This window comes from Hydra vulgaris, chromosome 09 (genome assembly GCF_038396675.1).
Source record: "Hydra vulgaris chromosome 09, alternate assembly HydraT2T_AEP".
In the NCBI taxonomy this organism is placed as follows: Eukaryota; Metazoa; Cnidaria; class Hydrozoa; order Anthoathecata; family Hydridae; genus Hydra; species Hydra vulgaris.
Window position 1 is genome coordinate 43,790,001 of NC_088928.1, and position 12,649 is coordinate 43,802,649.

The window sequence follows — 12,649 nt, forward strand, 5'->3', positions numbered from 1 at the left end:
TGACATCAATTTGCGTTGCAAAAAAATGATCCAAAAAAGGTAATACCTGAAGGACACCATCGATTATGAATAAATGAAACAGAGGTATTTACACACACACACACACACACGCGTGCGCGCGTGCGCGCACGCAAACACACACATTCACAAAACTAACTTAGTGAAGTCAATTTTTAAATTTTTAAAAAAGTTTCGTGAAAGTTTACAAAGTATTCATACCGTTCAAGTCCATTTCCAAATCATTGGAAACGGGCACTTAAGTTTTTAAAAATTCTGCTGTGACCCTATATAAGCCTTTATGTACTTTAAATTAAGTGTATTTTAAATTAAATGTAATTAGAATTCGTGGCTCTATACAAAAAAGCTTAACTTAATGTTTAAGATAGAGTAAGAATACATACACACAATAAATAACAACCAAAAACAAAAATAATATCTTAAAACAGAATTTTTTTAAATATTTAATTTATTTTGAATGAATAAAAAGTTTCTTCGTATTTTCAAAGCACTATTTTTTTTTTATTTGATGAAAATGCCTTATGACTCTCCCTCCTTTTTTAAACAATAAGGCGCAGTTTACAGAACTAAAAAAAATAATAAAATCGTACTTCGCCGATTATGTTAACATGATTTTTAATTGATTACATAAAACACCGCCTTCAAAAGTTTGATTAGGGAGTTAAATTTTAAAAATGTAAAAGTACATTATTATCTCCATTATGGGTCGCAACTACTACTGATTCAAAATGACTTCTTTGGAAATTGATTTTTCGAAAGAGGACTTTTTTAACTCTTCAATGCTATTTATGAAATTATCTAATAATTATCTTATATTTATGTATCTCAAATTTGTGTATGAAATAATTATTTTTTCGTTATAAAATGTAAATCCTTCAGTGAAACTATACAGGTCTAGGTTATAATACAAACCCAAACAATGAAAATATTATAATGCAAGAAGGAGCAGCACTTGCATAATGCAAAATAATAGTTTTGATAGCACGTTTTAGCTTTTAGACTCTAAAACACATGCACTTACATCTACATATATACATGATAAAATATGTACAAATATTCACATACAAACTTGCACACACACACACACACACACACACACACACACACACACACACACACACACACACACACACACACACACACACACACACACACACACACACACACACACACACAAGCAAACAAACTAGCTAATGTAGATATTTTGATAATATATGTATTATATGCTATTTTATATTTATACATAAAATCACAGTAGTTTGGATTATACTTATTTTCTTAAATTATTGTTTTTTTGTTGTTGTTGTTTATTTTTATTTTTTGTTTTTATAGATTTATAGATATACACATAAATAGATTTTAATTTCATATTGTTCCTGAGAATATTACGCAATTGAACAAGTAAGTACAATTATAACATTTGAGAAACTATATAGAGATCCAGTGGCATAGTTACTTTAGCACAGTTGGAGCAGATTGTTTTAAACACTCTATTTAAGAGTTTGCAAAAAATTAAGAAAGGGTCTTTTTTTTTGGGAAAAGTTGTCAACTACAGTTTACACATTTAATAAATGAAAATAGTTTATTAGAGTAGTAGTGTCTTCAACCTGACTAAAAAAATTATCACAGTAACCTGGATAAGATTGCTAAGGCCATTATGATTATCTTAATATATTCTTAGTCATTAAATCTTTGGATCAATAAAAAATTGTGATATCCTTTTTTAAGTATATTTTTTTGAATATGTTTAGATCTTAAAAATTTTGAATAGAACAATTTATATGAAAAAAAATAAATCAATACATTTTCTAGTTTTACTTAATGATTACTTGTTCCAGTGCAAAGTTAACTAACAACTAGCTAGCAACATTTGAGATAATGAAGACAGGGATTTGATGTATATATATATATATATATATATATATATATATATATATATATATATATATATATATATATATACATATATATACATATATATATATATATATATATATATATATACATACGTATATATATATACATATACATGTATGTATATATATACATGTATGTATATATATATACGTATGTATATATATATATGTATATATATATATATATATATATATATATACGTATGTATATATATATATATATATATATACATGTATGTATATATATATATATACACATACACACACACACATAAAAGCATACTTAAATCTGCACTCTGAAATCATACTGAAATAGGGAGCTGCTGGTAGCTTCACTGCATACATTGACCAATATAGAGAGAACATGCAAGGGAGTTGCTTGTACATCAACTGAGGGTTTGGTTTAGGGCACAAAATTATTTTTTTCATTGTTTTTCTTTTGGCCAAAAGACCTATATGGATTGAGGCCTGCCAAAAGAGTCAGCAGATGCATATCTATATGTTATAATATAAATACATTGTAATATAATGGAGGGCATTAAGATCACTTTTTTCATATATTTTCAAATTAATTGAAATGAATGAGTATTATAAAATTCAAGATTATTCATAACACTTTATTCTGAAAAAAGTTTTCTTTAGTGTCAGGACCAGTAAGAAGTAAAAAAAAAAAAAAAAAAAAGAAATGATGGACAATAAGATTAAGTATATTTAAAGAATATATTTTCATCAAGACTTAACACAGTTGTTAAATTGTTGAATAAAATAAATACATGTTTACCCACAACTACTGTGTTTTGCCAGAATAGTCGATAGAACACTAACTCAGCTGAATATGCCATAACATGCACAATGAAGAACAAAATTAAAGGTGATTGAGTGAAAAGGTGGTAAGCAATAGCATATGAAGAGTATTAAGAGAACCGATTTAACAACAAGTAGGTAAATTGAAATCTAGGTTTATCTCTAGGCTTATAATGTGATTATTATATCTTTGCACATCAATCAGAATTTTATAGTGATTTTAAAATTCATAATTTTTTTACTGAAATATTTAAAGAAAAATATATAGCATACAAAATGTCATTAAAAATGACCTTTTCAATTTTTAGTTAAAAATTGTTGTTTTTTGTATATAAAATGCAAGCAATTCATTTTTATTTGAAACCATTATTATTTCTGAAATCTCTGAAATTCTGGTTCTTTTGAGGCCCAGGTTGATATACTTTTGAAGAAAAAAAAATTCACTGATATATGGGAGCCAGTGTGTAATCAAAGATAATAGTGGGTGACCTTTTTCAAAAGTTAAATAAAACCAATAACTTTTCAGTTACTTTTAAACAAAAGTTCATCTGTTTTTTATATTGGAAACTGGAGGTACCAAAAAGTCACATCCCTACTGTGTGTGTGTCTGTCTGTCTGTGTGTGTGTGTATATATATTTATTATTATATTAGGATATATGCTAGGGTAATTCCAATCACTCTTGTGATTATAATCTAAATTAACAAAGGTAAAAAAAAAAGGGGGGGGGGGTTTGTTAAGGATTTTAGTAATATTTTACATAACAAGTTTATAATAAAGGTTTGATATTTTACTTAAATTAATTGTTTGATATTGAATAAGTTTGATATATTGTTTTAGATCTTTTAAAGGCTAGGTTTAATTACACTTTTCTGCTTTAAAAAAAAATTACTTTGATTTTGTATATTTGCAAAGATATTAGAAAGCCTGTTAGTATTATTATTAGAAAGTCTGTTAGTATTACCTCTGAGAAGATCTAGCTCCATGGGAGTAAGAACCTTTATAATCTTTGTTTCATCAAATCTAAATGTAGTTGATTCACACAGTTATTATAAGAAGCAGCAGTTAATTTTAATATTTTCTTTCTCGCAAGCATTTTTGAAATTACTAACTGATAATCTAATCATTCCAACCATTCTTTGTTCACCTTTGTGTCCATGTTCACCTTGAAATTTTGAAATTCCTCTTTGTTAGCTATACACCAAGAGCAAGGATAAGTTGGCGCTGCAGTTTCTAATCCAAAATAAATGTTGACCAACTTCATATCAAATGCATAAAAATATTTAATACTGTTAAACTTCATAAAATCTATTTTTTTTTCAGATTTTCATAAGGTTCTTCAAATTTTCTACAAGTATGAGTAATAAGTTTGCTGACCCCACCATCTTTGTATTTTTCTTTAATAATATACCTTCATCATAACTATATTTGTCTACCTTTTTCTTAGACTCACAACAATCTAAGATATTATAACAAATTTTTAAAACTTCAGCCTCTCCATTAATGCCAAGTTTTGAAATGTACTCACTTGAAATATTTCTTATTTCGACAATGTATTCTACCAGCCCTAAATTATCTTTACAGAAAGCCAACACCTTTTCACCCTCATCAAATTTAATAGATCATACATCAAAGTATTCTTTTAAAATAGTGTCATCTTTAATTCTTTTGTTTCTTGTATTTTTTTCAAATGATTTTTTACCTTTCTAGCTTTTAAAAATACTTAAAGCTTTGCAGGGGGCGCAACAAATCAACAAACATGCGAATGTTTGTTAAAAAAAAGACAGAAAAACAAATGTCACGTTTCTTTACTTTTATTTAAGCAAACATTGGCGCTCGCTCAAAATTTTTTTAAACAAACATTTTACTTCAGCTTTTTTAATTTTCCAAATAATTATGTGCCGCAATCTGCTGACTGCATAATTTACTTTGTGCATGTTAAATTCATAACTGTTTCAGTATATGACCTCATTGTGCTTCTTTTTTTTTTTAAATATTAAAGTATCTTTTTTGCCACAATCAGCAAATCATATTTATTTGTATAATTTTTTATTAAAACCCAAAAAAATTTTGTGATAAAATTAAAAAAAGTATATATTTGGCTTTGAGCAACTTGTTTTAATATCAAATTCTCTTTTGTAAAATTGTATTATTTATTTTATCTACTTGAAGTTTTCAAATTGACAAGTTTTTCGTTTTATTTACTTATTAATTATTTGCGCCTATCCCTATTTAGGTCAGTTGATATATGTATACTTGACTGTGACTACCTAAATAAACTATAATTAACAACAATATAATGTAATGTAACTATAAATAAACAACAATATTAGTTTAAAAAGCATAAAATTACTTTGAATAAAACATTCAAAATGAAATAAAATAGTTTCTGATGGAGGATTCGAACCTGCTACATAGAGAGCCCTGCCTTAAAATTAGAGCAATATAATATCCATTGTGCTACACTTAAATCACGTCTTACAGAAAAATTAATGTATTTGATCATATTTTATATGATCTACAAATACCGCTTATTTAAAAAAGCATTAATTAAGCAAATGTATTATAAATATATTTTATATTTTTATAAAATCCTTTTCTTTATCTTTTATAAAAGATATTAATTTAAAAGTAATTCTGTCAATTGACGAACCAAATATATTGTTATATTTTTAATTGTATTACGAATTTTTTTTTACAGTTTAATGAAAAATTATGCAAATGATTTTTTGATTGTTGGACAAAAAAATACTTTGATATCTTTAAAAAAATCCACAATGACGCCATATACTGAAACTGTTATGAATTAAATGCGCATGAGATAAATTATGCAGTCTGCAAATTGCAGCGTATTTTATAAAGAACCAAGAAAAAATGATGAAGGCAAGCTTCAACTAAAACAACAATTATAAGACAAACAAAAAAGTTATATTGATATGCATTTATTTAGTTTAGATCAAAAAAAATTATTTTTTTGTTCAAAAATGTTTATTTTACATTTAGAATTGGTATATTTTGTTTTATTACATTTTCAGATATTCAATACATGCATAACCTAACACTGGGATTTTAAATTGTGGGCCTTACATCATGCCACATGGAGCTTCAGCCGCCCAGCCAAGCACTAAGGAGAATGTTGATCCATTCACAAGAAAATCTTCTGTAAAAAAAATAGTCAAAAGTCAAAAGAAACAGCAAGGTTCGTCTAGATTTAAAACAACACCTGTTGCTGAATTACAACCACTCACTTTACTAAAAGGTAATATTTTATTATATAAAGTGGTTTCGAATTTAGTTATTTACTTTATAATTATTTTATATTTACTATATTTAATTACTTTATATGTACTAAATTCATAATCAATTTGTTTTGGTATTTACTATTCATTTTAATTTTTTAAATTAACTATGCAATTTACCATATAATCAAGAGATAAATTATAAAAATGAGTGGATATATATATATATATATATATATATATATATATATATATATATATATATATATATATATATATATATACACATATTATATATATACACTATTATTAAGAGTTAAATTATGTAACAAAGCAATTGCAAAAGTATTGAACTTATTCATTAAAATAGTTAACAAAAGAAATTTTAAAAAACTGGTGGCACTCTTACTGAGTGACTTTCATAACATTTATGAAAGTTATTAAATCGAAAACAGTTTTTCCGCAAGACCAAGAGCAACTTTGAAAAATTATTTTAGTATTACAACTTTATTAATACTTATTTGAGTCATTTAAATAAGAAAATCCTTGGTTTGTCGAAGTTTTTATTTACACTTACGTTTATGCGTATTGCCATTTTTTCATTAGGTTGAATTTTTAAAATGCTGCAAAGTATTTACATGTAAGTCTTTAAAAATATTTTTGACATAAAAACTAGGCGAAAGAAGGTTTCAGGTATATGTGATCATTTGTGCTAGGTGGAAGGGGTTAAGAATTGACAAATATAGGGTGACATGCTTTATGGATGAGGCCCCCTAGTTGCATTTTCATAAGATTTGTTTTACTAAAACAAAAATAAAAAAGGTTTTAACTGATTTTTTTTTATATTAGTAGAATAGCAAATAAATCTTTTTTTTTTTAATGTCTAAATAAAAATATTTATATAATTCTTATTTTTATTTATTTATGTATATTTATGTCAACCAAAATAAGAATACATAAACAAATAAAAAAACACTATATATAATTTTAATTAACGTCAAAAAAAAAAGAAGATTTTCTTACTAAATTCTTCTAATATAAAGAGTTTCAGTTAAAACCTTGTCAAACCAACGCAACAAAATTAGAATTACTTAATGACGTAATTCATTTTGTTAACAAAAAAGTGCCAAAACTTCAGTAAATGCATGTAGTTTTAACTTACGTTACACATTTAAAATAAAAATGTGTTTCAACTAAGCATCGTTGTTCAAAACTTTAAATGTAAAAACGTAATATTTAATATTCTTTCACATATGTTAATAAAAAACTTAAGTTTTAAATTAAATTTTTGATAAAGCATGACTTTATCATGTTTTTGTTAACTTACGTTACATGAAAATTGCAAAAGGTTTCTTCTTTGGTTTTTTTCTTGAAATATATATTTTTTATAAAAAATAAAATCTGACCAACAACAATTTAAACCTGTTAGCTCCATTTTCACGCTAAATTAATTCCGATTATGCAAATAAATTCATGGCTAAAATAACATTTTCAGTGATACTTTTTTTATCATGCGACAATGAGAAAAACCGTAACTTTTGGAAGCATAAAAATGTCTTAAATTAATTAATTTTAGTACTAAAGCATATTTTAAATAAACTTTCATGTGTCTACATCAATATTCATTTGCTAAAAGTTGAGGAAAAAGAGAATAAAATATGACTACTTTTTCATTTTTTGCTGTGGAATTGAATTTTTTTTTCTTGGCAAATATTTTTATTTATATATAAATTGTTTATAAATAAAATAATTGATTAAATTATTTTTTTCTGTGAAAAAATGCCTAATTAAAGCTGAATGATAAGATCTCGAAGAGGTAATTCATTTGTATTAAAAGCACAAATTATCCTTATATACTGAGTTAGATTCTTTTTGCCATAAAAAAAAAATACATTGAAGATTATCTTCCATTGTTCGTTTCTTAGCTTTACTGAAATTACTCCTCAAACATTAAAATATTTTATATATCTCATGTAATATGTTTGGTCAGACATGGCATATGACCGCACACATCTCCTATGAAGGCTTGCTAATTTTTTCTGATAAAAAAATTGAAAATTGCATATTCTGTTGTTATATTATCAAGTCTAGTTTAGCATAATTTAACATACAATCCCATTCCACTCTTACAAAAGCAGAATGAGATTGTATATGCTTTAATTAAATTGTATGCTGCATAAACAAATGATGAATAAAACCCTTTAAATTTTTTCAATTATTTGTTATATTTCATTTGGAAGCATAATTATGTCTTAATTACCTAAGTCGGTAATTAACTAGTGGTTAAACTCACAATTATTTTAATATTACAATGTTATTTTGATGCTAATATATCACTTGTTATTTTGCTATATTCATGGCATTGTTTTGTTATACTCATATCACATTAAATATTCATTTTATTTTTAAAAGTTTTTGCTTTTAGATGCTCCAGCACAAGAAAGGCAAGAGTTGTTTATTAAAAAACTTCAACAGTGTTGCACAGTTTTTGATTTTATGGATCCTGTTGGTGATTTGAGAGGTAAGGAGGTAAAGAGAGGCACTTTGAATGAGTTGGTTGATTATATTACATCAGAACGTGGAGTTTTGACTGAACCTGTCTATCCTGAAATTGTTAGAATGGTATGTTTATTTTTTAGCTTTCTATATAAATAAATTTAGATTTTATCATTTGTAATAGTTTTTTCATGCCTAAATTTACCTGACCCAATAGCAATCAAGAATACTACCAAATTTTTTAATAATATTATATTTTGTATAGTCGAGTTTAAGCGTTCAAAATGAATGTTTTTAACTTAATTCAATTCAAACATCAATAAAATATTTTCTATAGTTATAAAAGATCGCTAAATTAAAATCAAGTGTTTTAATAGTAAAATAAAGTGTTTTATAGTAGTGTCATATTTTTCCATATTCATAAGATCGAAATTTCTTCATTACGTTCAATTGCCACAAATAATTAATTTATTTTTGATGGTGAACAAATTCTCTTATGATCCCTGTCTTTTATAGACTCTAGTCTATAAAAACACTTTTGATTATGATGCTCAGAAAAGACTTTGTATAATATTAATTGTAAATAATTGTGTAATATTAGTAATATTGGCTTTTTAAAGTATTGCAGTTACTGCACGTTTCGCCTTGATCATTATTTCAAATATGCCACCAAGATGAGGTTTTAATGGAGTGTTAAAGTGCCACTTGTTTTCTTTACTAGCTGTTTATTTTATCCTTATCTAAGTTGTTGATTGATTTATTTAGTTCACCATTTCTGCCAACAAGTTTTGTTCCAATGACCATTAAAACTTCTAATGGTATTCCTCTTCTGTTTACCATTTGATTAAAAGCATTTTGATATGAATTTGTATCCAAGTTATATGCAATCCCGAGTATTGTACTGTTGCAATCCCGAGTATTGTACTGCTTGTGAAAGTAAACAGGCTAACAAACACAAGTATTTTTAATTTCATATCTTTACTCTAAATTGCATAGTATGAAGTGACTCAACAAAATGAATACCAACTCTAGAAAATGCATGTTGTGGTAAACGAATTCCGAGTAAAATGGCTATCAGTTGTTGAGTAGACTTGCATTTTTTTTTTTACATTTGTTGCATTTTGATTCTGTTTATCAATTGGAAAATGTAATAGTACTATAAATATGGTTATCAATTTTTTCCAAGAATCACTTTTTCTTAATAATATGTTATTCTACTGAGTTCCAAGACTTAAGTCATTTATTAGATGCTTTTTAGTATTTTTAAGTCAGTTTAGTGCCATTATATAATTATCATCCAACTGTCTGTTTTCTTTTCATAGTGAATTTAGCTTATATTTTTCACTTTTCATTTCAAGCAAACTTGTTACTGCATTTAAAGCTGAAGTGTCATCTAGGGTTGTTATTTTTGGTAATTTCACATCTTCATCACCTTCCCTTTCCCATTCCTTTTTAATTGTGTTGTTTGTATCTTTTTTTCTTTTTTATTTGCAGCTGTGAAACTGTAAACTGGGTTTTAAGATATCTGCAAAACCACCAATACATGTCCAACCAAGTGGTGTGAGTCAAAGTAACTGACTCATTACATTTTTCTTTTACTTTCTTAATTCACATAGTAACTCACCTTAATCCACACTAATTAAAATGTCAATATTTGGTAATTCGATGTTTTTTGTCTCCATCTTTTGGAGATTTTTACCCAATTAACTACTTTTAAGTATCCAGTTTCATTATTTACTGTAAATGCTTCTCTTATAATTTGTATTCTTAAAAGTTGTATTTTTGCTCAATGACTCAAGCTGGAATTCTATAGGCTTCGAATAAATCATTTTTTTATTTATTCTGTTGACAGTTACTTTTACTGTTTTATCTTACAGGAACAACTCAGCAGAATTACATCAGAAAGCTACATCATAATTCAAATAAGTCTTATCACATCCATTGTCAAGTAATGTGTTGATTGCATTTTATCTAAATCATTTGTTCCATTTTTCATTTTATCCATGTTGATTGTAAGCTTGATTGTACTAATTTTGCCATTATAATTTTCTTTATTATTTTCAGACGTTGTTTATCCTTTGAATACTCAATCATTGATAACACTTTTGATTTTCCATTAACAGTTTAGGCTTTTGTTCTGTACTTTGTTGCTTTAAACTAGATTTTTCAGTTTTTTATTACATACAATCAATTTATTTGCATGCTCCATAGTTTCTGCATATTTGTTTTTTACTTTTTCAATTTCTTCATTGAGATTGCCTAAAGTTTAATTTGATTTCAGAAGTTTGTAATTCAAGAGGCAAATTAATTGATCATGAATTGCAATATCTGGAAATATTTATAACTTTCAATTTCTCTGTGTTATCATTCTTATTTAAAGCTATGAGCACTATTTTAATGAAAGAGTTAATTTATCAAATTGGGAAAATTTATAAAATGAACAATTAAGTTTACAGCTGCAAAAATAGTAACAGTTAAAAATTACATAATTTAATATATTGTTTGTTTAAACACCAGTTAATTCAAGTATTATAAATAAAAAAACAAAGGTAAAATAATAATTACTAAACGTCTGAAAAATATGTGTGGTAATTTTAAAATCAATCAATTAAAAACTAAAGCTATTTGTTCATTGTATAAAACATGAAAATCAGGCTTGGACAGGAATGGTGTGCAATCAAACTCTATTGCTGACCACGCAAATGGTTTTTTTTGTTGACAACTTGGCCACCACTGTTAAGATGTTTTATTGATTTAAACATTTCAGAAATGCGCTGAAATAAGAAATGCTAAGCTAAGCTTTAAAATAAAATTTAAAAAACTCAAACTCGAAGCGCAAAATTACTTTTTTTTACATTTATAATTGCGTTTTGAATAAATAACTTTAAAACTTATCTTTCGAAACATTTTATTAAAGTTACGCAAAACGTTTTTACAAATTACTTCTAATGATTATTTAATAAATAAACAAATTTTATTTAAATTATTGAAAAGAAAAAAATATAATATTTTTAAATAGTATTAACATTTTTTCCAAAAAGTTGCAAAAAATTGTTGCAAAAAATAAACCATGTCTTTTTAAAAGAGTTTTTAAAAAATGTCTTTTTAAAAGAGTTTTTAAAAAAGTTTAAAAAAAAATCTTTCAAACAATTCTTTTTAAAGATAAAAACAAAAATAAATAAATAAAGCAATTAAATCATTCCTTTGCAATTTAACTTTTTTGGGATTTAGGGAAGATTTAATTTAACTTATTCATAATTTAAATTAACTTAAAAAAATAATCTAAAAAAAGATTTTTAGAAAGACACAGAAAAATAGTTTCAAACGTTTAAATTTATCATAAAAAATACATGCCTGCATAAAAAAATTTAGATATAACATTTTTTGTTAATTTACACAAATTGTGTTCATTTTAATTTTGTATTTTATTTGAAGCCTTCGCATAAAAAAAATAAATATAGAAAAGATCAACAGTCAAAAGTTTTTAATAATGTTATGATTTATTTAATGTATTTAAATTACTAAAACATCAAAGCAACCATGGTCAAGTCATAAAAAAAAAATGTTATAAGCTTGGTCAGTTACAGCGTGCGATCACATGCCATTCCTGTCCAGGCCTGAAAAATCTGATTTTAGTAACGAAAAGATTTTGAAAATCTATTAATTCAAAAAATTAAATGTTTTAAATAAGACAAAACAATTGAAAAATAAAAGAATGATAAATAAATATATGCTAATATATGTTATTAGAGTTAGTTACTTTTATTTTAAAATAACTATAAGTTGTTTAAATTAGTTTTTTTATGCTTTTAAACACCTTTGTTTTTAATTTTATATAAATATATGCACCAGAGCATTTAATTGACATTATCTATCTCCGAAATATTTAATCAACCGACGTCTACAACGCCATTGCAAACAATAAAATCCTTAGCATTACAGGTCTTGTTTTGAATAACGAATGCTTAATGCATTGGCTTAATGTGAGTTTGACATCATAAAATTCTCTTTATCTTTTTATTTTTTAAAGACATCAAAACTATCGCAATATAATAAATTTCCGCAAAACGCGACCATAAAAAAAATAACTCAATTAACAAAAAACAATAAAGAAATGTTATATTGGAATGTTTATTTTCTTTAAATTTTTCAAATTATTATTAAATAATTAAATGAA

The 12,649-nt window shown here is 25.4% G+C and overlaps 1 protein-coding gene across 1 annotated transcript in view; it reads left to right on the top strand.

The window, feature by feature from the left end:
- Nucleotides 1-1,328: 1,328 nt before the first annotated feature.
- The window catches only part of LOC100203028 (serine/threonine-protein phosphatase 2A 56 kDa regulatory subunit epsilon isoform), a 47,793-nt gene continuing 36,472 nt past the window's right edge, over nucleotides 1,329-12,649 (top strand). The window contains exons 1-3 of the mRNA XM_065805825.1: nucleotides 1,329-1,419; nucleotides 5,773-5,996; nucleotides 8,402-8,598. Of these exons, the coding sequence (XP_065661897.1) occupies nucleotides 5,828-5,996; nucleotides 8,402-8,598 (366 nt within the window). The 5' untranslated portion in view covers nucleotides 1,329-1,419; nucleotides 5,773-5,827. The remainder of the gene's footprint in view (nucleotides 1,420-5,772; nucleotides 5,997-8,401; nucleotides 8,599-12,649) is intronic.